General features: G+C 44.3%; 1 protein-coding gene across 1 annotated transcript in view; it reads right to left on the bottom strand.

Moving 5' to 3' along the window:
* Positions 1–26,916, bottom strand: part of PACS2 (phosphofurin acidic cluster sorting protein 2) — a 1,734,969-nt gene that overhangs the window by 710,278 nt on the left and 997,775 nt on the right. The window contains exon 17 of the mRNA XM_044073533.1: positions 2,032–2,186. Within this exon, the coding sequence (XP_043929468.1) occupies positions 2,032–2,186 (155 nt within the window). The remainder of the gene's footprint in view (positions 1–2,031; positions 2,187–26,916) is intronic.

The following is a 26,916-nucleotide window of genomic DNA, read 5'->3' as shown; positions in this document are numbered from 1 at the left end:
CAGGTGGTGCAGTGGTTAGCATTGTCGCCTCACAGCAAGAGGTTCTACGGTTCGATTTCCAGCTGGGGTGCCTTCTGTGCAGAGTCTGCATGTCCTCCCTTCATTTGTGTGGGTTTCCTCCCACATTCCAAAGACATGCATCTGCATTTCTCCCCAGGCATCCACTGAAAATGTGCTCTGTCCCAGTCAGACGTTCCTGGTAAACAAATGTTAAATAAATAAATCATGGTGACCATTCTCCTTCACGTAAACCTATGTCTTCTGTTACTGACTCTGGGGAGAAGTCCAAACGTCTTCTCATACATGACTGTTTCCTAGGACCCTTCCATGTTTGGGCTTCTGAGGAGGATTTGGAATCGGACTGAGAACTCACATGATGAGTACCACCAAAGCTAAAGGAGGCCGACTGTCACCATCGATTAAGATGAGGGATCTCAAAAGCAGAACCCAAGGGGAGGCTGGGTCAGAGACAAGCATGGTGCAGACATCTCCTCTCTCAATCCGGAGAGAACCCTTTCAAATGCTTCAAATGCTAAGGAAGATGCTGCACTGATAACTTTGGAGTCTATTGCTCCCCTTGAGCCTTGAGTAAGGGATAAGACTGGAGTTGAAGTTGAAACAACTATAGCTCTGACAGAAGTGCTAATTCAAAGGTTGGATTGGAATAGGAGACACCAAAAGAGAGGTGGATGGGACTCAACCTAGTAAGCTCGAAGGGGACACTGCCAAGAGAAATCCCAATTGAATCTGCATCCAGAGAACCTTCACATCATCCTGTCGACATCTGTTTTGGTAAGGCTGCTTGTGGAATGGAAGGACCTCTAAGAAGAAACTACTGAAGATGGCCGGTAGGAGCATCTCTCCTGCAGGAATAGGGAGTGAAGCCTAGGACTCACCAGCTCACATAAGAAGCATGGAGTAGTCATTCGTGATTGGATCCAAACAGTTAGGAGAGTCTTTGGGGCCAGACCCAAAAGAGCTGCTGGATCGAGAGAAGAATTTTTAGCTTTTTTTTCTCTACCACCTCCTCTCTCTCTCTCTCTATCCCTCAAAGATCTTGATTTCTCTGCCTTCTTTTCTGAGGAAGAAGAAGATGACTATGACTTTGGAGCAACAGAAGGAGCAGACATTCCCACTTGGACAGGAAGACTGTCTTTAAAGACCAATTTGTCCCCGAGTACTTGTAAAGCTCTAGTATCAAATGATGCACACACCTCACAGTCAGAGTCCAGGTGGGCTGTACCCAGACAGTACGCATATAAGAAATGCAGTTCCTGTGGGGGGAATTTTGTGCCAGCAGGCTCATCTTGAAGACTTGAACATTGTCCACCATGAAAAACACACTCAGCAGCAGAAAAACACTGAAGAAAATAACAGTTAAGCAGTTTTAAGTATTACATGCAGTCTAACTAGCTTAGAGAAAAAACTGTTTGGTTCCTGGAGGAAAGAATGGAAGAAAAGGCATGAAAAAAATTTAAAGCCAGCCATGTGGAGGTGGTCAGTAAACTTTTTTTTTCTTTAAATAGGGAGGAGATTAAAGGACGTTTTAAGCAACTATGTGAGAAAAATTCTGCCAAAGCCCAGCAAGAAAAATTAGCAGAAACACTGAAAAAAATATCACCTATCCTGTACAGATGATCAGAGCCCTCATAGCCCACAACCTTCTGACAGAAGCAGTAAATGCGATCTGTAGTCATTTGGGGAATGCAGGGAATTACGGAGTAGGGGAGGAGCCAGATCCATAAATCCACATCTTCCAAAAATGGTGCAGATATAAGACCTGAATGGAGCTGGCAACCCAAAGGTTGACTCAGATGAAAGACAACATCGGACCAAAGAAGATTCTAGATAACCACCACACCGTAACTGTGTGCTATTTTTGACCGTTGATTCTGCCTGGTTCCAGTATTTTAGTTGTTGTGTAGAAGATTCTAGATAGTTAAAAGTGGTGGATAATGACAGCACAGTACTGTTGATGTTGAATGGTGGTGATTATTGGAGAAAGTCAAAGAGAGAAAAAATTTAGCTTACCAAGAGGAATAACAAGAAATCTCATGTAAGCGAGCCAGTCTGGAGTTTTGTGTGACAGCAGATCTACAAACAGTCGAAGCACAGCACTGAGGTAATTCTCTGCTCCTGCTACTGCTATCTTTACCGGTGATGGAGTCTGGGAATTGCAGTTACAGCTGTAAAAAAAAATCCACCCAAACACAGTAAAAAGGAATGCACTTGACCTTCACCACATTTACAGTTTTCTTGTTCTACTCTAATGTTTACTGTCTGTACAGAGCATGCACTTCAAGCAAGACCAAGTCAAAACCACAAGAAAATGCATTTTCATCCAGTTACCAAGAAACTGGCTCACAGCTCATCATATGTCATGTGATTGGAAGAAATTCACTGGGTTTTACAGCCCTATAATGGCTTTCCCAGGTGAATAAAACATATAATTTGCTTCTCACCTTAAAATAAAAAGAAAACAATAAAGTGCCTAGATGGGAATGTGTTCTACTGTGTGTGAAACAGAAAGATGAGATCTTGAGTTTTACAGCCTTCCTTCCCTTGTAAACAAACATTACAAAATTTACTAAAGATACCTTAATTCTTGATTAAACACAAAATTGTTCCAACAGCCTATTATCAGATATTCCATTTTTCAGAGATTACAGGTATAAAACTTATAAAACAATTATGTTGATTTTGTCATGATAGCAAGTATGGTACGAAGCATGAGTTTTCAGGTTCTTCCATACTGAATCTAAGATGTATAAAACCATCTTATGATGCACATACATTTTTGGAAAGTTCTGAATTGGAATGCATATGTAAAACTGTCTTTTTTAAGCAAGTAAACTCTTCTCAGATAATGTTTGTCGGTACTATTTATTCACTTGCGAATTCTGAAACACATGAACAACAAAAACTGAGATCTACATGCAAGAGGGTAAGATAAGTCAGAATCACTTGCCAGCTAGCTATGCAAGGTAGCATAGGATAATATTCGTAGCAAGATGTTAACATATATTCCACTCAGAAGAAAATCTTGTTAGTGAAAGGCTCTCTGTCAGCTACTACTACCTCTTAGATCTCAGTGAAAGCACTGTTGGTAGCAGTGTATTGAAGAGAAGAATGAACACATGAAATCAAGCTGCTAGTCATGCAAACTAATGTTGAAGTCCCCTGTATGCACTGGGATTGTTTCCTTTACAAAACACCTGAAACCAGACCATACCCTGCCACTAAAGGGCAACAAGGATGAGGTTTTATCTTCTGAATTTTGCAATGTGTGGAAATAGATAAAAGTGTGGAAAAGCATGTAGGAATCTTTGCAGTCATGGGAGAAGAAACATTTCAGCTCTCAAGGGCAAGATGCCCTGCTACAGCAGACAGATTATGGAGAAGACAATATTCTCCCATATGGCAGGTATGTCAATTTGTAGGCCACTCCACTCCAAAAAGACTTGGGCAAGACAGGACGTTGCAATCCTTAGCTCTAAGATAAGTTGAGATGTGGTTTACAGAATCTGAAAACAAATTTACTTCCACTTGGATAGACCCACACAATTCCTCTGCACAAAATGTGTGAAAACATGTCATCCTGTTTGTTCCATATCACAAAACAATACAACTGCCCGACTGGAACAGGAGACATTCTATTCTCCACTATCCTTCTTAAGATTTTCCACACTGCATTCATCACCCATCTGCTGGGAGAAGGGGGTCACCTTACCTGAGAAAGATACCACATCTGTGACACATTATATTAAAGGAAGGGATGGCCCACATTTACTTTGATGGGTTATTGACCACCTCACTATACCCTGATGAGAAAGGTTTGTCACCAAAAAAAGGCACATCAGATATAATGGCTTTGCAACCGACAACTCCACATGGTTCAATGCAACATCGACATACTCAGCAACGTGGAAGCAATCATGAAGTTTACTGCTATCATAAGGAAAAACAGGCTAAGGAAGGGCCCAGGGTGAACTCTCCACTACATCCTCACTAAAAGTTTTTGAGGTTATAACCTACTGAGCGCTCTCCATAGACAGGCATGACTAACTGAAGTATGTCCAGTTCTGTCCTGATAAAGGTAGCCTCTAAGCTCGGATTAGAAAGACTGCCTCCTTAATTTTGGAGATCTTCAAATGCCTACAACCAAGGAAGCACTCAAGGTAAGGGGCACTAGCAGGAGTCCCTTGGTGAGACCACCAAGAGGCACTCTTCCAGGAAGGAGAATACATGAAGTTCCTTCTCTGGCAAGGTTTCTGCCAACATCGTTAATACCTCAGTAAACTCTATGGGTGCAAAGGAGACACCAGAATACTGCAATTTACTGCAACAGTGGCAGAGATAGAGAAAAACAACTGACTATTACCCAGGTGACAGGAGTTCAATTAATTGCTCAGGCAACTGATGGTAAAAGGCAAGAGAATGGACATACTCGTTCTGGGCAGATCTCTCATGGAGTCTTGGTAAAAGACTTGGAAAAGGCTCAAGAGGCTGTGGTGTGCAGCAAGGATTGAGGAGGTGTGGCCAAAAGAAGGGCCCAGGGCAGGCATGCCCTCTTGGTACATCTTAGAGCAAATCTAGCATTATGCGTGTGTCATCAGCATTGGGGGTGGAGAGTATGGCTACAGAAAATCCTTCACCGAGTTTCAGTATGATGATGCCTCACCTGGAATGCCCTGCTCTACAGTGTTGTCAGGTGCAGCCCCTAACAACCTGTACATTGAGTTGGGAAAATCCATGTGCAGGAATTAGACCAGAAGAGACCCTTGAAGTGTGGGTCACCTTAGTGAGCATGGCATGGGAACTGCAGAGGATATGATTATAGGGAGTTATAGCAAAAATGAAGAAGCAATCTGGAGGGAACCCTAGATACTGATGTGCTTGAAAGCACCCATATCCATCACCACACTCCAAGGCACACTGCTGTGGCAGATGCAAGAATCAATACAGAATCTCCATCCAGAATGTGAAAAACTGATGGGCTGCCAGCCCAGCCAGATAGAATTTTGTAGATAATTCTATGTCATTGTAAATATTAATATAATCCACAGGCTTGTTTTACAAATGTAAAGAGAACTATATGCTATGATTAACCTATATGTTGTACTGAGCTTCAAAAATGTACCTGTGCATCCTGCTGGAAGAAAGCTGTTAAGTAAAGAATTTTACAACTGTGTTTGATCTCAAATTCAAAGACCGGTTGTCTGGGCTACGAAATTCTTTCTATTGTTTTAAAACAGAGATAATTACTAGATTTTACTTGTAAAGTGTCCTTTATTGCTGCAGCTTCTTGGCAGGTGCAAGATTACAAATATATATGTTAAATTCTGAGTTCTGTGAGCCTGGGAAACTTAAATAAGAGGTGTCAAGAATTATATAATCTGAAATTACTCAGCATTACTGTGTATTATCAATTTAAGTGCTATCTCAGAAAAAAGAAGAGCATTTTGTATCTTGTCTTGGATCTAGTAAGAACATCCACTCACAAGAACTTGCTTGCTCTGTATGTAAGCAGTATTTAGAACAGTGATTTCTCTTAGAGCTAGATAGAAATAGTAAGATTAGACTAGCTGATTTCTATACTTATGTCAAACTGTCTTACAATTTTGTTTTAAAGTATTTCCTGTGATTTCTGAACTCTGTAATGTCATTGTGTTGAGTTTTTGTCGTGTGTTTTTTTTATTATTTATTATTAAATATTTTTAAACATTTTAACTGTGGCTGTTTTGTGTAGAGATAATTTAAGCTCTACAGCACTTGCATTTATTTGGTGATACTGTACAAAGCCACTCCAGTAGCCTTGCTGTTCATCACACTTACTAACTGGATAATAATAATATTGCACAGTAAAATTGGAAACCCTTTGGTAAGGGCCTTATTAGTAGCTGATAAGAGTAATTGGTGGCAGTGATTACTACCTTATAGCCTGGGCAGGAGGGGGCATGGCTGGAGAACCTGTGCCAGCCTTACCCAGGAGTGTCTGTGTGTTTGTATATAAATCAAATCTCAAAGTGTGCGTGTGTCAGCTACTTGGGCAGGGACACGAAGCACTGGTTGGACAGGGAGTACTGGAGGTTTTGGCTTGGCTTGACTACTTGGCCGAGATCTGAACCCTATTGCTGTATCAGTGGGGAGTCTTATTGGGGATCTGGAGAGAAAGGAAGAAACCAGCCCCAGACTGACTGTGATCTATGTGTGCTCTTAAGGGAAATTGTACTTTACCGTGTGTGTACTTGTTATCCTCCCAAAGTGGACGCCCCTCACTGGTGCTAGTGGTGAGGACTGAGGCTTCTTGATTACTGGGGCAGTGCACAGGCATCACATATTAATTGTTTAGGAATGGTGGAATATCCACACCAAATATTAATTGTTTGACAGTGGTGAGTTAGCCACATCACATATTAATTGGCTTGTAGTGGTGTGGACAGTGATTTCCTGTAGCTTGTGTACAGTGATCACTGAAGGTGTTTTTGTACTCTAAATCAGCCACGCAGTGAACATTCAGAGTTCAGATTACAATCGTTTTTTTTCTTTTGTTAGCTCAGTTAGTCAGGGAGAGCAGGCAAGTATGTCAGCAGAGGAGTATGGCAAGCTGAGATGTGCCAGGCTAAAGGACTGGTGCATGGAAACCTGACTAAGGCAGACATGGTTGCAGATCAGACTGACCGTGGAGGTGTACAACACTTAGAGAATGGATAGCTCAACAGTTCTACAGAGGACTTAAAAATCCATCTGTAGCCAAAGAGACTTGAGTTGGAGGCCAGGCGTTTGGAAATGGAAGCTGTGGAGAAGGAGAGGCCAAAGCAACATGAAAAGGAGATGCTGACTCTTCACCAGAGTCATGGAGGTAATGGGGAAGGAAGTAACCGGACCCCAGAACCACAAAAGGTCCTCCAACTATAAATTATCTCTACTTGACTCCCACGTAGACTATTCTCTATCCGTATAGCTAAGCACTTGCTCCTACAGTACTTATCACCTCGATACAGCACTCTTGTTATAGGAAGTACCCCAAAAAAAGCAAACCCCATTTCTCAGTCACCCACATCCCCAAAACCTTTTTTTTAAGTTTTTCTGTCTATTCCTTCTAGCATGTCGAGGGATCAGTTGCTAATATCCTCTCCTGCTCAGCTGGTGAACCTGGGATTATTGAGGCAATGTTACAATTGCCTCATGTACACAGACAACCCTCTCCTCCTCCCACAAAACACAAATACATGCGAGAGATGCAACTATACGGCCAAACTGGAGGCTGAGCTCTCTCAACATAGGACTGGCAAGACCAGACAGGAGGAGAAGGTAACCACACACACTATAGACCCAGTCTCACATAATACCATCACAACCTCAAATCATACACATAAACACACAAAGACATACTCGAGGCTCTGATCAAAAATCTACCAAAACAGCAGAGGCCACCAAAGCAGACACCCAAACAACTACCACCTCAGAACACAACACCTGCATCACATAGACCACGCAGTCAGAGTGTCAAGCAGTCACAGCCCTTAAGGCCAAACACTATGCCAGACACACTAGTCATTGGTGACTCCATAGTCAGACACACTGATGTCCCGCTCACCAGACTGAGTAAGGAGAAGGTCACAGTAAGCTGCCTGTCGGGTGCTAGAATCCGCCACATAACGCATGCACTCAGGTCTTTCAACAGCAGGTACAAGTACGACTCAATCATTGTCCACGCTGGTGTAAACGACCTGAGATGTACCTCCCTGGACTACATGAAAAGAGACACAGAGGAGCTCTCTGATTATGTAGCCCAGGCAGGTATGACCCTGACCTTGAGCAGTATCCTACCTTCACCAACAATGATGCCACAATACAGAGATAAGATGATCAGTTTTAACAATTGGCTTAAACTCTGGTGTCATTCAAAGGGGATCCAATGTCTGCCTGCCTGGGATGACATGCTGGACAAGCCACGCTGCTTCGCAAGGGACGGCTTGCACTTGTTACCCCTGGGATTCCGGATTTTGGCAAAGGCTCTTGCCACCCCCATAGTGCCTTTTTTAGGCAAGGCTCAAATTCTAAACCTACCACCCTAGAACAAAACAAAGAAAAAAACTAAGGGTAATGCTGCTCAATGCCAGAAGTCTCAACCTCAAGATGCACGCACTCGAGGCCCTTCTCAGTATGGAGAACATCGATGTCTGTGCTGTGACAGAAACCTGGTTCAAGGCTCCTGAGAGCACCCCAGCACTATCAGGTTTTACCTCATATCATGCGTTCCGCCACAAAACCCGGACAATACCAAGAAAGGAGGAGGGGTATCCATATTCATCAAGGACACCCACACCTCAAGATTGGTGGCATCGACGATGCATCGGAAACCATCCAGGTGCAATTAACCATAGGCAAGACTGCTATGCAAATTGTAGCATGTTACAGGCCACCCTCGCAAACTCAGGAACCTCACATGGCCTTCCTGAAAACAGTGGAGGGATAAATGTATCTCGAACACCATCATACTAGGTGACTTCAACTACCCTAATATAGACTGGGAACACTACTCAAGCCCAAACACTCTAGCCCAAAAGTTCCTGGAATTCATAAACTCAAATGCCATGGAACAACTAGTCACCATCCCCACAAGAGGAGAGAACATACTTGATCTCATCATCACGAACATGGGAGCACAATGTTCAATGCCAGAAGTATACCCCTCACTGGTGAGATCTGATCACAAACTAATCTCGCTGGAGGTCCTCATCCCGCCCCTCCCGAAATGAAAAAGACCACAGTAAAGAACTTCTCGAAAGCCGACTTCACACTTCTAAAGACTAGTGTGGTCTCCTTTAAGGCCCCTGAGCCGGCGGTTAACATTACTCAAACCGCTGAATCACTTACAAATGCCTTCTATCAGCACCTGCAGGGCTGCATGGATCAGGCAATCCCAAGCAAAACAAAGACTCTTTGCACCAAAGGCAAGCGTCCAGTCTGGTGGACCCCAGCCATAAACAAACTCTACAATAAAAGGAGAAAGCTACTACAAGATAGAGCAAAATCCTTAAACGGTAAGACACCGCTGATCACTATAAGTAAAAAGCTAAGAGCTCTCATAAAATCATCCAAAGCTAATTTTGAGAAAAAAATAGCTAAGGACTCTAAAGACAACCATAAAGCATTCTTTAGCTATGTCAGAAACCTAGGAGAAAACTCCCAGATATGCTCAGAATTAGTTCAAAATGATGTGAAGATTACTGAACCTACAGACATTGCCAACATACTGGCTGACAGGTTCAGTGCAAACTTCTCCCCACCCTCCCCGCCTAAAGAAGAGATATATATACCAAATGATTGTAGCCCCCCAAACATCTCCAACGCTCAGGTGAGAACTGCTCTCTCCAAGGCAAAGAACACAGCATCCATGGGACCTGATGGTGTCCCCGGCTGTGTGCTCCATGAACTCAACGAGGAATTAAACCCACAGTTAGGACAGCTGTTTAATCTTAGTCTCACCTCCGGATGTTACGTTGCCAGGAGTGGCGCACAGCGACTGTGGTCCCACTCCACAAAGGCGGTGCCTCCACCGACCCTGGAAATTACCGTCCCATTAGCTTGACAAGCCTGATCTGCAAAGCCATGGAAAGGATCATAATGGATCTCATAAATAAAGACATAGGGAATTTGCAGACTTTGGATCCAACCCAGTTTGGCTTTGTCAAAGGCAGATCATGCCTTTTAAACTTGGTTGACTTTTTCGAAACAGTCACCAAGGCCATTGACGAGGGAAAGGCAGTCCATACAGCCTACCTAGACCTGGCGAAGGCTTTCGATACAATACCCCACTCGGGTAACATTGAAAAACTCATCAACTTAAATGTAAACCCATACATTACAAGATGGGTTGCAAACTGGCTGAGTGACAGAACCCACAGGGTCAGAGTTGCTGGCGCCATGTCAGACTCTAAGCCTGTCACAAGTGGTGTCCCACAGGGCTCAGTCCTGGGCCCACTCTTGTTTGGCATCTACTTTTCTGAAGTACAAGCAAACACAGGAGGGTTATGGCTGACAAAGTTCGCAGATGACTGCAAACTGGGTGCCGTAGTTGAGAACACATCCGACACAGATATCCTTCAGAAGGGTCTCACAGAAACGGATAACTGGTGCCAGAGTCATGGCCTCAAGTTAAATGCCAAGAAATGCATAGTCATACCCTTCGGGAAAAATAAGGTTACCCCTAGCTACCATATAGGTGGCAATCCCCTGAACACAGAAGAAGTTATTAGGGACCTGGGAACCCAGGTTGACAGTAGCCTGTCATTCGACACTCATATTGCTAAAGTAGTTAGGAAGACCTTCTACATTGCCCACCTTATCATGAAGGGATTCACATCTAGATCAAGGGAAGTCATAGTCTCCCTATACTCATCACTCATCAGACCAATGATCGAGTACAATGCCCCATTCGAATGTATCTGACCCGACACTTGCAGCAGCTGGAGAGGCCACAAAAGTTCCTCACCAAAAGGATAAAGGGTCTCAAAAATCTGTCTTATGCTGCATGACTGAAAGAACTCCAGTTATATTCAGTTGCGCACCGCTTACTCAGAGGTGACCTATGCCTGACATACAAGGCCATGTCAAACCCAGATTTGATGAATATGCTTCATCTCAAAAAATCTAGATCCCTCAGAGCCACAAGGGCGGGTGACTTAAACCTCGACACGGTTATTAATAGGACGTGCTGGAGGGATAGATTCATCACCCAAAGACTCCCTATGCTGTGGAACAAAATCCCGGTTTATGTGAGGCAGAGCACCTCGCTGGCCTTGTTCAAGAGGAATCTTGACCAATGGATGGGAGATCGCAGATACACCCCAGGGGTTACCTCAGTGTCACTGCTCGACAGAGGCACAGCTAAATAATGGGCATAGTTTCTCCAAACTAAGGGGTGGCGTAAGCCACAAAACTATGGCTAGGCTTATAAATGCCCTCGGGCAGATAGCCTAGTATGAACCTATGAACCTATTTCTTCCACAGTTTATAGAGGGGCTAATTTTGATAGTTTCATTCATATGTTTGAGAGGGTATGTAAACAGAATGATGTTGACCAAAGGCTCTGGTTACGGTACCTGAGCCCCTTACTCCATGGTAAAGCTGTAAATATCCTTTCCAGACTGTCTGATCATAATTTCTTAAACTATAATGCTGTAAAGAGTTGTCTGTTAGAATTTTTTAAGCTAACACCTGAAACTTATAGGAAAAAAAGTTTTGTGAGAGTAGATGCAAGGTAGATGAAAGTGCGTGAATATGTTGCTGAACTAAGCACTTATTTTCATAGATGGGTGAGTGGATGTCACTTTTGAAGGGCTGGCATACCTTTTGGTGAAGGAGCAAGCCCTTTGCACTTTGCCTGAGGACATGAGGATATGGTTAGCTGATAGACAATGTGCTACTTCAGATGAGTTGGGGAAGAAGGGAAACCTATACCTAGCAAGAAGGGTATCACTGCACAGGAAAGGGACACCCAGTGCTGCTCATGGGCCTAAAGGAACCCATGGTGGGCAATGGCAGCCCAGCCTGTCCCAACAGAATCTGTCAGTAGCAGAGGAAGCCACTAGTCCAGGTACATGTCCAGGATGTAGGGTTCAATGTTTTGAATGCAACCAGTGGGGCCATGTGGCATAAAGATGTCCACGGAGCAAGGTGGGGAACAAAAGATGAGACAGCCAGTAAGTGGGAATGACAAAATGCCAATAGTAGGTAGTCTTGAGACAACAGGGGTACCAAACTACTATCTTGCAGATGTCCTGATAGGGAAGGATTTTGATAATGCAGTACCGTGTGTTAATGCAGTTACACGTAGTCAGGCTGGGAGACAAGCATGTGGGTCTGGTAGCCTGGGGGAGACCCAGAAAGAACACACACTTGCAGCCAGGACTGGTAAGGTGGGTACATCAGGGAGGGAGCTACCCTGTAGCAGTGAGTCTGAAGGTGAGCCACAACTGCTTGTTGATACTAATGGTCCCTTGGACAGAGGGACTGCAAGGGCAGAGGTGAGTAGTAGTACCCAGACTTTCAGTGAGGCACCGCTGTCAGAGGATACCATACTTCTTGTGGAAGGGGAGCTGGGAAGGTTACAAAGAAAGAGTTGAGACAGGATCAGTTGTCAGATCCTACATTACAAGGCATGAGACAGGTAGCTAGTGAGGCACCTGATTCTCAAGGGAAGGGGGAATCTGTATACTGGGACAAAGGGTTACTGTACAGAGAGTGGACCCCTGAGGGAGGGCTAGAAGGTGAGAGGATACAGCAGTTGGCAGTGTTGGCACTTCTAGCCATAGCCCATGATATTCCCTTTGCAGGTCATATGGGCATAAAATGTACAAAGAGACATATTATGCAGAACTTCTATTGGCCTGGAATTTCCAGAGAGGTAACAGGGTACTGCGGGATCTGTGAGCTGTGCCAAAAGATAGGCAAGGTAGGAGATAAGGTGAAAGCTCCTTTGATGCCTTTGCCTGTGATTGAGAAGCCATTTCAGATGGGTAGATATGGATATTGTGGGGCCTCTGAGTACTCCAAGTTCCAAAAGGAAAAAATGTATCCTAGTAGTAGTAGATTATGCTACCAGATACCCTGATGCAGTGGCTTTATCCTCCATTGAGGGGAAAAAGGTGGCAAATGCTTTGTTACAGATTTTCAGCAGGGTAGGTTTCAAAAAAGAAATACTGACAGAGGTGCCAATTTCATGTCAGACCTGCTGGCTTGTCTGTGGAATTACTGTGGGGTGAAGCACCTGAAGACCGCCCCCTACCACCCCCAGACTAATGTTCTTGTTGATAGGTTAAACTCTACACTCAAGTCCATGCTGTGGGCATTTTCAGACCAGTTTAAGAGGGAGTGGGGACAAATATTTTCCCCATCTGTTGTTTGCTTACAGAGAGGCTCCCCAGGAATCCATGGGTTTTTCACCCTTTGCGTTGCTGTATGGGCATAGGGTGAAAGGACCTCTAGATTTAATTCGAGATGAGTGGGAAGATGAGTGTGAATCTCAGCAGTCTGTTGTGGCATATGTCTTAAACCTCAGGACAAGGCTCAGGGAAATCATGGGCTTAGCCCAGGAGAACCTGGCAGAAGCTCAACAGCAGAAAAAGGTCTGGTATGACAGAAATGCTTGAGCTACAGAGTATGCTGTAGGGCAGCAGGTAATGGTTCTCATTCCTGTCAGACACAACAAGCTGCAAGCAGCTTGGGAGGGACCCTACAACGTGGTAAGGAGAGTCCAGTGATTTTAACTACATGCTGGAATTGCTAGGCAGGAGCACAAACTGCACCATGTTAACATGATGAAACCTTACCATGATAGGGAGGCTCTTGTGCCGAGTATTTGCAGTGGACTGCAGGAGGAGTCTGTGGAAGATCTGGTGACTTGATCTCCTCAGTGAGGCTTGGACTGACACCTCAGTGGAAGCAGTAGCAATGTCCCAGCAGCTATCTTCTACTCAGGTTTGAGAAATCCGTGCAGTGTTACAGGAGTTTGGGGACATGTTCACTGGGAAACCAGGGTGCACCCACCTGGTGCAACACCAGGTGGATACAGGACCCCAAAGGAGTATTTAGCCAGGCCCTTTATAGGGTGCCTGAGAGAGTCAAATAGACTCTAAGGGTGGAGATGCATGAAATGTTGGAATTGGGGTAATTCAAGAGCCTAAGAGTCCCTGGGCCTCCCCAGTGCTGCTGGTGCCAAAGAAGGATGGCAGCACCAGGTTCTGTGTGGACTACAGAAAATTAAACAGTCACACAGAGTTAGATGCTTACCCCATGCCTAGGACAGGTGAAGCCCTAAAGCTGCTGGGTGGGGCTAAGTATCTTACGACCATTGATCTTATCAAGGGTTACTGGCAGGTGCCCTCAACTCCCAGTGCTATAGAGAGAGGTCAGCCTTTGTGACTCCTTTTGGCTTGTATGAGTTCATAAAGATGCCCTTTGGGGTGAAAAATGCCCCAGTGACTTTCCAGAGGCTGGTAGATCATATCCTAGCAGGAGCAGGAGGGTTTGCCGTTGCTTACTTAGATGACATTGCCATCTACAGCCATTCCTGGCAAGAGCACCTTCAGCATGTCAGGGAGGTGCTGGGCAGACAACAAAGGGCAGGGTTGACCATTATGCCCAGCAAATGTCAGGTGGGTATGGCAGAGGTCTCCTACCTGGGACATAGAGTGGGGAGTGATAAGAAACCTTGGGACCCAGGTGGACAGTAGTCTCTCCTTTGATAGTCACATCACCACAGTAGTCAGGAAGTCCTTCTACGTGGCACACCTCATCATAAAAGGATTCTCATCCAGGAAAAAAGAGGTCATTGTTCCCCTCTACTCGTCACTCATTAGACCCATTATACAGTACAACACCCCTTTTGGAATGTACCTCACAAGACATCTGCAGCAGCTGGAAAGGCCACAGAAGTACCTCACAAAGAGGATTACTCGCCTCAAACAAATGCCCTACATTGACCGCCTCAAAAAACTCCAGCTTTACTCCGTAGCATATCGCCTACTCCGAGGTTATCTCTACCTAACATATAAAGCTATGTCAAACCAAGAGCTGTTGGACATGCTACACCTAAAGAAATCCCAATCCCTCCAAGCTATACGCTCTAGGGACCTAAACCTTGTCACCACAATAAATAGGACACACTGGAGGGATAGATTCCTGTCCCAGGGACTTCCTATACTCTGGAACAAGCTACCTATTTATGTCAAGCAAAGTTCTTCATTAGCACTCTTTAAGAAAAATCTTGATGAGTGGATGGGAAATAGGAAATACACCCCGGGGATCACTTCTGTGTTTCTGCTGGACAGTGGCACAGGAAAATAACTTTCGTGGGTGGCATAAGCTATGGAACCTTGCTGGCCAGGCTTACGTAGGCCCTTGGGCCGAAAGCCTAGTACCTACCTATGAACCTGCCAAAGTGTAAGCCATTCAAGCATGGCCTGCACCTGTTACCAAAAAGCAGGCAAGGGCATTCTTAGGGACAGCAGGGTACTACAGAAAGTTCATCCCCAGTTATAGTACCATAGCTGCTCCCCTCACAGACCTGACAAGGAAAAACATGCCAGATAAGGTAGTGTGGACCCCAGCATGTGAGCAGGCATTCCAGAAGCTTAAAGAAGCTATGGGAGGACCCTCTGTGTTAGCCAGTCCAGATTACAGCAAAGAATTTGTTGTGCAGGTGGATGCTGCGAACCATAGGGTGGGGGCTGTACTCAGCCAGACTTCTTCAGAGGGAGAACAGCACTCAGTGGTTTATCTCAGTCATAGGCTTCAACCTAGGGAGGAAGGCTATGCAGTTGTAGAAAAGTAATGTCTAGCCATAGTGTGGGCACTGCAGAAACTTCAGCCTTATCTGTATGGAAGAAAACTCACTGTAGTTACAGATCACAATCCCCTAACATGGTTACAAAATGCCAAGTTACTCAGGTGGAGTCTAGGGTTGCAAGTATATATGTCAGTGTAGCACTGCAGTGGGATTAGCAATGCTAATGCAGATGGGCTCTCAAGACAGGGAATGGGGTAACGTATACCCAGATAGACTCAATCCTGTTAAGCAATGATTCTCAAGGGACACTTGAAAGACTAGCTTGAGTTCTCGGGGGAGGGGGGAGAGAAATGTGAAAAACTGAGGGGCTGCCGCCCAGCCAGCCAGAATTTTGTAGATAATTCTATGTCATTGTAAATATTAATATAATCCATAGGCTTGTTTTACAAATGTAAAGAGAACTATATGTTATGATTAAACTATATGCTGTACTGAGCTTCAAAAATGTTACCACAGTGCATCCTGCTGGAAGAAAGCTGTTAAGTAAAGAATTTTACAACTGTGTTTGATCTCAAGCTCTGAGACAGGATGTCTGGGCTAGGAAATTCTTTCTACTGTTTTAAGACAGAGCTAATTACTAGTTTTTACATGTAAAGTATCCTTTATTGCTGCGGCTTCCTGGCAGGTGCAAGATTACAAAAATATGTTCAATTTTGAGTTCTGTGAGCCTGGAAAACTTAAATCAGAGATTTCAAGAATGGTGTAATCTGAAATGACTCAGCAGTAGTGTTATTATAAATTTAAGGGCTATCTCAGAAAAAAGAACAGCATTTTGCATCTTGTCTTGGATCTAGTAAGAACAACCACTCACTAGCATTTGCTTACTCTGTATGCAAGTAATATTAAGAACAGTGATTTCTCTTAGAAATAGATATAAATAGTAAGATTAGACTAGCTGTTTTCTATATTTATGTCAAACTGTCCTACAATATTATTTTAAAGTATTTCCTGTGATTTCTGAACTCTGTAATGTCATTGTGTTGAGTTAACAAGTATTGTCATATTTGTTGTGTGTTTTTTACTGTACAAAGCCACTCAAATAGCCCTGCTGTTCATCACACTTACTAATTGGATAATAATAATATTGTACAGTAAAATTGGACACCCTTTGGTAAAGGCCTTATTAGTAGCTGATAAGAGTAGTTGGACACAGTGATTACTACCTTATAGCCTGGGCAGGAGGGTGCATAGCTGGAGAGCCTGTGCCAGCCTTCCCCAGGAAGGTCTGTGTGTTTGCATATAAACCAAATCTCAAAAGTGTGTGTGTGTGTGTGTGTGTGTGTGTGTGTGTGTGTGTGTGTGTGTGTGTGTGTGTGTGTGTGTGTGTGTGTGTGTGTGTGTGTGTGTGTGTGTGTGTGTGTGTGTGTGTGTGTGTCAACTATTTGGGCAGGGACATGAAGCACTGGTTGTACAGAGAGGGTACTGAAGGTTTTGGCTTGACTACTCGGCTGAGATCTGAACCCTATAGGTGTGCCAGTGGGGAATCTTATTAGGGATCTGGAGAGAAAGGGAGAAACCAGCCCCTGATTGACTGTGATCTCTGTGTGCTCTTAAGGGAAATTGTACTTTACTGTGTGTGTGTACTTGTTATCCTCCCAATGTGGACGCCCCTCACTGGTGCTAGTGGTGAGGATTGAGGCTCCTTGATTACTGGGCCAGTGCACAGGTGTCACACAGAATATAACAGTCACCGTGACTTGCTTTCTTTCTTTTTTTTTTTAACTTTGCCCCAATACATGCCAAACGCTGACACCCTCCCAGCCAGTCAGCTCATTTCTTCCTTATCAATAGGATGAGAGATACCTGGGAGAAAGCTATCAAGAGTGCTTTATTTCTTTTCTCTTATACCATACTGCCTGTGTGCACTTAGGAATGCTGAAGAAGGTGGGCATGCAATGACTTGATGGTGCTCAGAGGTCATTCACTTCTGCAAGTGGCATGCACTAGCAAGTAACCCCACCAATCATTCTCAAGCACAGTAGGCAGTTTCTCCCAGTCACTATCACAGAACATGGACTTCCTCTTGTATTCCCTGACTGCAGGCCAACCCCCCACAAAGAAAGGTGGGTGAGCCATGCCCCTTCACTCTTCTTTCTCCCTGTCTGGCCTTCCAGTGCGGGGGCTACTAAATCAAACCCCAACCACTTGGTTCGCAGTCATGGCTCCTTCTCACTGTACTCAGACTTGGAGAGGGACAAAAGCTTTTTCAGCACGATTCACAAAGAAAGACTGACAGATTAACAGGTGAGACAGACACACTGAAGGCTCTAAACTGTATGTGGTAGAGAAAACTTGTTTCTCTATCATACCGAGTGCTTTATCCACCTCATCAGACAGTGAGCTGGTAATCTGATGAGGTCTCTAGAATATACGGTTTTGGCAGCCAGCAGCATTAAACTTATCAAGGTCTTGCTAACTGAATTAACTAGGCATAGTAAATCCCAGCTCAAAAGAATAATTCCCTTAGTTACAACCATTTGATCTCACAACATATCTGATAAAGCAGTCTACAGGGAATTATCTGTCAATTTGTTACATTCCCAAAAATAATGTTCCAATTTTCCTCTCTCTTTTTCATTACACCTTCAGCATTTGCCATCTACCTGAGGAAAAAAAATTCTCTGAAGTCTGCTTGGGTACAAAATTATCTATGCGAGCACTTCCAAGCAAAAATCCTAAACCTTCTGGATTATGTTTGTACAACTTTGAGACGTATCGATATCTTCCCACTGTTCTTTTGTAAATTGCTTTTCCAGTCTTTCTTCCCAATCTCCTCTGATAGATTCTTAAAATTATCATGCAATATTTTACACCCCTAATTCCTCTTTTTTACTTTCATTACACTTTGTTAACCAGATAGGTCCCACTAGGCCAATGTCCTCTTTGTAGGGGAAACCCAATGTAGTACTCATACTGAGAGTAGAGGAAATTTGGCCAGGACACTTGGGAAAGTACAGTTGTGTACACTTACCATAAATGTAGATGTTCGAGTGTATTCACTGTTGCAGTCATCACATTTGGGTTATCCCTGCCAGGGTAGCCCTTGGCTGGCCAGAATACCAGAGGCTTAGTATTTCTACGTCGGTTGCTGTCGCTTCAGGACTGATGTCAGGTCATCAGTAGTATAAAGTAAGGCAGCCAACGCCATTACATCAGTTTTTTCAGCCCTGTCAGGAGCCCCCAAATGGGAGCCAGGTTCTGGTGGAAGAAGTCCACCAGTAGAAAGTAAATACCAAAACATCCTTTGTAAGGAGAGAGAGAAGAAAGAAGATGGGGGTGGAGGGAGGGAAACCAAGCCTGCAACAGTGAATACACTCGAACATCTACATTTATCATAAGTGTACACAACTGTACTATGTTATTCATGTTTCACTGTTGCAGTCATCACATTTGGGTTGATTCTCAAAGCTGAGGAAAAGAGTGGAGGCAGTTAAGGAAACTAGGGGCTTGCTAGGATGCCCTGCAAGACTGCAGTGGCAAAGCCTGCCATGGATTTGGAGAAGATAGGCAGGTGGTAGTGTTTGGTCAAAGTGTGAACAGATGTCCAGGTGGCAGCATCCAAGATGTCCCTGGTGGGGACTCCTCTGAGGAAAGCTGCAGAGGTGGTGGCTGCTCTGGAGAAGTGAGTCCTGACTCCCTTAGGGGAAGGCTTTGCATGTTGCTTGTAACAAAAATGGATGCAGTGTGCTATCCATTTGGAAACTGTTTGTTTGGAGATGACTTTGCCCTCTGCCCCTGCAGCAAAGCTAACCAGCAATTGATCAGACTTTCTGAATGATTTAGTCCTGTCTAGATAGAATCTGAGCTGTCTGTGCACATCTAGAGAGTGCAGGATCCTTTATCCCTTGTTCTGTGAGTTAAGGAAAAAGGTGGGCAAATGAATGGATTGGTTAAGAGCCACACTGGACACCACTTTGGGCTCGAAGGATGGGTTAGTCCTGAGGGAAACCCTGTCAGCATGGAAGATGATGAAGAGCTCCACAGCCATGAGTGCTTGTAGCTCTGAGACCCTTCTGGCTGAAGTGATGGCCAGAAGAAAAGCTGTCTTCCAGGAGAGAAATTTTAACTCTGCTGAAGATGCTGGTTCAAAGGGGGGTAGTGCGAGCTTTTCCAACACAAAGTTAAGGTCTCAGGCTGGGGTAGGTGCTCTTCTGGGTGGCCTCAAGTTGCTAGCCCCTCTTAGGAATTGTTTGATCAGAGGGTGTGAGAAAAGGGGCTGCCCAGTGAGGAAATGAGCAGAGATGGCAGAGGCATGAATTTTAATAGAGGAATAAGACAGACCACTGTGTAGTAGGTCAGCTAAGTAATCCAGGATAAGAGGGAGGGAGGGCTGTGCAGTATCGGCTCCCTTAGGCTGAATCCAGGTGCAGAACCTTTTCCATTTGTCAGCATAAGATTTTCTTGTGCTAGGGCATCTGGCCTCACGTATAACATCTAGAACCTGTTTATTGAGGTTGGCAGATTGATCAGTGGTTAGGGAATAAGCCAAACAACCAAATTGAGGGTCTGCAGCTTGGGATGCATAAATTCTCCTTCCCTCTGGGTCAGGAGGGTTGGGGTCTGAGTGAGATGCCATGGTAGTAGTGGGGACAGGCTGCACAGCAGTGGGTACCAGTGCTGGTGAGGCCAGTCTGGACCAATAAGAATTGTCCTTGGTTTTTCCTCCCTTATTTTGAGCAGTACCCTGGGGATGAGAGGTAGTGGAGGAAAGGCATAAACCCATAGACTGACCCAGGAGGACAGGGCATCCACTTTCCAAACCATGCAGTGATGCTCCCTGGTGCAGAACTTGCTGAGCTGATGGTTGGTGTGGGAGGCAAAGAAGTCGACCTTCGGGGAGCCCCATTTCTGAGTTATTAGGGTGAAGGTTCTTTTTGTCTAGCTGCCACTCGTGTGGGTCCAGTAGATTTCTGCTTAAGTGGTCTGCCAGAGAGTTTAGAGAACCTGGTAGGAATTATGCTAACAGGTGGAGTTGCATGGCAGAGGCTGTGTGCCAAAGGGTCATGGCCAGCCTTCACAAAGGGTAGGAGTGAGTGCCTCCCTGCTTGTTGATAAACCACATCACAGTGGTGGTGTCTGTTTTGATCAGGTGAGCCCCTGGGGAGAGAAGGGGCCTGAAAGCTGTTAATGCATGCTGACCAGCTAACTGTTTTTGGCTGATGTGCAGATGGATTTGCTTGGGGCTCCATTGACCCTGTATGCACCTGCCATCTAGGTGTGCACCCCAGGCATCGTCCGATGCACTGTGGTGAGGGTCTGAGTGGTGGGGGGTGGTTGTTGTGGGAGCATGCTGCTGCCCACCAAAGAAAATCTTTCCTGAAGCAAGGTATCATGGGTATAAGAGTTTCCAGGTCTTGAGAGTGCTGACACCAAAGACTTTTTAGGTACCACTGAAATTTCCTTATAAGCAGTCTAACATATGGAATGAGTAGAATGCAAGATGCCATGAATCCCAGAGCTTGCAGGATTTTCCTTGCGGATAACTGGGGTCTGGTGGCTAGTTGAGATAGGTAGGCTGTCAGGCAAATTTGCTTTTTTGGTGTAAGGAATGCCATCTGGGATGCTGTGCCCAGGCTTGCTCCCAGGAATATTAATCCTTTGGGTGGGTACTTGTTTGGATTTCTTTTCATTGATAGTGTACCCTATGGAGGTCAGTAGGGACTTTACAAAGGCCAGATGCTTGAGCAGCTTTTCATGTCTGCCTAAATTAGGCAGTTGTCTAAGTATGGGTAAATCTGGATATTCCTTTGTCTGCAAAAGGCAATGGCAGGAGCCAGACATTTTGTGAAAACTCTGGAAGCAGTAGATAAGCCAAAGGGAAGTGCAGAGAACTGAAACTGCAGAGATCCTGCCCTGAAATGTAGATATTTCCTACATGATTCCCTGATAGGAATGTGGAGGTAGGCCTCTTTTAGGTCTAGGGTGGCTAGCCAAGCATCCTTGGTGAGAATGGGTATCAGTTGCTGAAGGGTGAGCATTTTGAATTTTGGTATCACCAGGAAGATGTTTAGAATGGATAGACAGAGCATGGGGCACCAGGTGCCCTCTTTTCTGGGTACCAGAAAAGGTCTGGAGTAGAAACCTTGGCATTTCTGTTTTGCAGGAACGTGCTCTATTGCCCTCACAGAGAGCAGGGAAAGGACTTGTTTTTGTGCCTCTGCCCACTGGTTTGGAGGTAAATCTGGGAACCCTTTTGGAGATGGAAGAGTGTGGAAAGAAAATTTTGTATCCCTGTGACACTATGCTGAGGACCCAGTGGTCGCCAGTAATGGTGGCCCAGGTTCTTGCGTGAAAGGTTAGTTTTCCTGCTAAGGGTAAGTGAAGGTGGCCAGAGGAAGGAGAGTCATTGTGAGTTCTTACCATGAGGGGGCGGCTTAGAACTCCCTGTTTTTGAAGTGGAGGAATTACACTATTTTTATCTCTGCATTCCCTGTGGCTCCTGTCTGGGGGGGGGGGTCTGCTTCCACAGGGTCTGGGCTGAACTGACCTGGTGGGAGCAGGAAAGGACCAGTGCTTGGAGGGGCAATGCCTGCTGAACCTGGGTGGCTGGACCTGCAAGAAATCCTTAACTGTCTGCATAGATTTAGCTTTTTCTTCCATCTTTTTTAAGACCTCCTCTGCCTTGATGCCATATAAGTTGTCTTTGTGCAAGGGTGCATCCAGCAATTGAGACTTAACATGATCTGGCAAGGGCTGTTCCTTAAGCCATGTGGGGCTTCTAAGGACAGAACCGGTGACTGCTGCCCTGCAAGAAGCTTCTAGTGCGTCAAAGCCACAGTGCAAGGTGTGCTTAGTTAATTGACTTGCAGAATGCATTAACTCTTGTAACTCTTTAGATTCTGCACAAGCAGGAAAGGAAGACACTTTTTGTTTGAGGAGTTCCATGGCATGTTGCTGAAATTTTGGTATATATAACTGGCAATTTAGTGCTCTGACAGCAAAAGTAGCAGAGGTGTATACTTTTTTACCCCATCTGTCTAATGCTTGGGAATCCCTATCTATCTGAGGGGGTGGGATTCTAAGCAGAGGTTGCTTTAATTCCTTTAGGCCCTTGAGCAATTACCTCAGGGTCAGCAGTAGGATTTTTAAAAAGAAATTTGTGTGAGTCAGGGACTCTGTAGTAATGGTCAGGTTTTCTGGGTACAGGAGGTAGGGAGTCAGGAGTTAAACTGGATTCCAGGAAAACATCGTCCACAACATCCAGGACTGGGGGAATGGCCAGGGGTCTGGGCTGTGGAAGAGCTAAGAATTCCCTGAGTCTCTTTTTAGACTGAGAGTAGTCCTGACATTCCCATTGGAAATGCTCCCTTAAGGTATGAAGGGTTTCCCCAAAGGAAATGTCCTCAGGGAGAGAGGTTGAAGGGATGGAGTCCTCTGCATCAGAATCCTCATAAGCAGAGAGGAGTTGCATATCTTCATATTCAGATGCATCAGAGTCATCAGACTCCTATTTCAGACAAAACTACTGGGGACAGACCTCTTTTTCTTTTGAAAGGGCTAGCTTGGCTTCCCCTGATCAGCATGATAAGGTCTTCTGCCAATTTAAGCATTTGAGACTGAGGCAAGGAAGCAGGTACCTGAGATTAGGTTGTCGGTTTCTTGGGTGTGGTTCATACCCTAGGCCTTAGAAACTCAGTAGTTTTTGAAAGAATGGTAGAAGCGAAAGAAGTCGTTTTTTTATCGAGAATTGGTAGTGCGAAGAACTTCCTTGGAAGCCGTTGCCTGCTCAGTGGCTCCGGACCCATACAAGGGAGACACAACCACAGGATCCCTAGTTGCAGAAGAGTTTTGCAGCATACTGGACTCCGAAAAGGTCTTGGTAGCGGCCTGCGAATCCACAGAAGCGGGCATCAGAGGCTGCGAAAGTGCCTCACTGAGGACCGGAGAACTGACGACTAGCTTAATGGAAGCATCGTCGGTAGGTTTGGACCTGTGCGGTTTGTCTCTGTCTTTATCCTTACGTTTTTTCAGAAGATCTGCTGTCAGATGGCTTACCAAAGCCATATCGGAATTAGAGGACTGTAAGCAAAAAATATCTAGCTACAATAAGGGCCTGACGACTTATAGTTCTGGCATTGAACAAAGCACAAAAGCAACAGCGGGGGACATTGTGGTCTGGGCCTCAGCAAGTGACGCAGTAAGAATGAAAGTCTTGGTGTGGTATTTGCTTTCCATAGGCGAGACAAGTGTTAACTTTTTCTGACATCGGTTAGTGCAAGAAAAAAAAATCCCCAAAGGGGTACTTAGCTTTAGAAGACTTCAGCTTCAGTTTGGAAGATGAAACCCATGTAGCGGCTGACCGGCACTCATGCGAACTGCTTCTGCTTCATACTCCTCGTCAAGAAAGACTGATGTAATGGCGTCGGCTGCCTTACTTTATACTACTGATGGCCTGAAGTCAGTCCTGAAGTGACAGCAACCGACGCAGAAATACTAAGCCTCTGGTATTTGGGCCAGTCGAGGGATACCCTGGCAGGGATAACCCAAATGTGATGACTGCAACAGTGAAACACGAAGAACATCTTCACTTACTCATTTTGTGGACACTGATGCATGGGGACACACTTGACATTAGCAATATGGACAGAACAGGTCCACAATGGGGATAATGCTAGTATCAGTTCCTTAAGAGTGTGCATCTGTATCGATGATGATATGTCTCAGACATTAAATAGCTGCTCATTGTCAAAGATATGAGATACAAACTCTTCACAAGTTCAATGATCTAACCTTATGGAAAAGAGAGAGAGGCCTGGGAGGAAGCAGTATGCAGTCCAAAGTGTCACTACTGAACATCAGCCAGGCAACTCAAGACACTAGTCCTCATCAGCAGTCCAGTCATCTGTGTGGTCATGTCAGTGACTCATGAGAAGTCTTATGCTTACACCAGGTTGCTGGGAGAGCAAATCCAGAGAGCTGAAGGAGAAGAGCACAGTGTTTGCAAGCCATCAGGAGTGAAGAATAAAACTATGTCATTACTACCACAGTGATCGTAAGCTGTAGGGAGGTAAGAAAAAAAAAATATGTCATTAGCACTAATACCAGTTGTTGCGATAAAACAGTTACAAATTTTTACCCCATCTATCTCTTGCATTTGTAAAAGAATTGCACAAGAAGCAGGAATACTCCAAGGGGCAGTGACACTTTCCTCTCCAAAAGTATTACTGAACAAAATTAAATTGCCAGAGGCTAGATAGTTCCATGGACAGCACTGACAACATACTCTGCCCAGAGAAATGAACATTTTTTTTTATATTTAAAATTACAGGCTTACAAATACACTAAAGGGAAATGTAAGCAGCACCAACTGCCTTTTATTTTTTTTTTAAGAAAAATACATATTTACTCTTTTACACACACACACACACACACACACACACACACACACACACACACACACACACACACACACACATGTGTGTGTGTGTCTGGGGCAAGCATTTACCAGACAGGATGAGATAGTAACAGAACTGTCTAGTGTGACAATGGAGCCTAGAAATAAAATATGGATTCTGCATCCTGTATGGAAGCTATAAATTTGGTTTGTGTGAATGGTTCAAAGGATCTGGATTTTAAACATAAAGGACTGGGAATTACCTGAAGGATGGACATTGATGCAAGTATACTCAACACAACAGAAGCTCATCTAGAAGGATCACAACTGCAGGGCTTCATTATAAAAAGACTGTGGAGGACACTAATCACAAGGTGTGACATACAAGACAGAGAGATCGATAAGACCGAGGGAGGGGAAAGAGCACATAATATTCTCTACTCTGTTCCATTTTGGTGCCTAAAAAGCATCAGAAAGACTACTTTAACAAAAATGCTTTTAAAGAAAGGTTACAGAATCCAGGAAAGCCTAAAACTACCTAGTAAAAGTACTTAAAGGTAGACAAAAAAAAAAAAAAAAGAGTACAAGTATACCAGAATACTGTAATATACCTCCAGTGAATTGGCTAGGAGGGAATCACTACACCATGACTCTCAAATGTCCAGACTTTTGCAGAACATCCAGATTTTTCAATCATACACTTGGCATTTTCCTCATAATATCTGCTGTTTTCTGCCAAATCACTGATGACTGAAATTAGTAAAAAATGGCATCTGTTTGACATTTCCAGAGAACGCATGCTAATACAAAGTCTTTTATAAAAGCAGTTTTCCAAGCTTATAACAGCCTTTGTCAGAATTCTTGCACGGAGAGGTTACAGTTTAATTTATTTTAGTATAATAAACCCACACAACCTCCCAAAGCATACAACAGTTACAGAAATAATGTAGACCACTGGACCAAAAAAATGCAGGATGAGGAGGTGCTGGAAGAAGTCCTATCCTGTACCATAGATCCCACTACTAAACACGGACTGTTAAAGGTCTATATACTCAGGACAGCAACACTGTAGTCATCTTAAGGATCACTGCTGCAGAAACTCACATGAATGGGATTGCATCCTTAGCTCTCAGCAATGGATGGAAGGTGTAAAGAATGCTCTCCCTGCTGGACAACAGTGGCAACATCAACTCTGCCTTTAAAGTGGATAGGCAGCTTGTTATTTTTGGAAATGCATGAATGGATTTCGAAGTACAAGCCTCACAAATACTTTGGGGAGACACATTTTAAATAAGATTGTTTCACTTTATTTGTACCAGAAAAAAAAAAAACTCAATCTGTCAACTACTGGGAAAGAAATTGTTTGGTAAGGAGAGAACATAAATAATAAAACAGCAGATCAGACTGCTTCCATGATGTATTTAGATACTACATTGAGAGAACTAAATCAATCATATATATAAAATTCATTGTTGTTTATTTTCCTGTTTCTGCACACTTCTAACAAATTTCATGAGAGCATGCTAGGCAAAAAAAATGTGTTTACTGTCCTTGTGTAAAAGTGAAATGTCTCTATCCACTAAGACCTGCAGTTCCAAAAGCCTTCAAGATGACTTAATTGCACCCAAGAAACAATATTCCATGCTTTTTATGATTCCATACCTGACAACCATCAACCCTCCCCGTAATCAGACAAGCTGATTCATTCTGTCTGTAATTTGCTGTTGTAGGTTCGTTCATAGGTTGGTACTAGGCTATAGGCCCAAGGGCCTACGTAAGCCTAGCCAACAAGGTTCCCTGGCTTACGCCACCCAAGAAAGTTATTTTCCTGTGCCACTGTTGAGCAGAGACACAAAAATGATCCCCGGGGTGCATTTCCTATTTTCCTTCTACTCATCAAGATTTTTCTTGAAGAGTGCTAATGAAGAACTTTGCTTGACATAGATCGGTAGCCTGTTCCAGAGTATGGGAAGTCTCTGGGACAGGAATCTATCCCTCCAGCATGTCCTGTTTATTGTGGTGACAAGGTTTAGGTCCCTAGAGTGAGTATCTCAGAGGGATTGGGATTTCTTTAGGTGTAGCATGTCCAACAGCTCTGAGTTTGACATAGCTTTATATGTTAGGCAGAGATCACCTCAGTGTAGGCGATATGCTATGGAGTAAAGCTGGAGTTTGTACTAATTTGATGACATATTTAATGTATTTGTATTAAAATTACTTTTTG

The sequence above is a fragment of the Protopterus annectens genome, chromosome 6.part0 (genome assembly GCF_019279795.1).
Source record: "Protopterus annectens isolate FY-2018-M chromosome 6.part0, PAN1.0, whole genome shotgun sequence".
NCBI lineage: Eukaryota > Metazoa > Chordata > Ceratodontiformes > Protopteridae > Protopterus > Protopterus annectens.
This window is presented reverse-complemented; position numbering and strand designations above follow the sequence as displayed.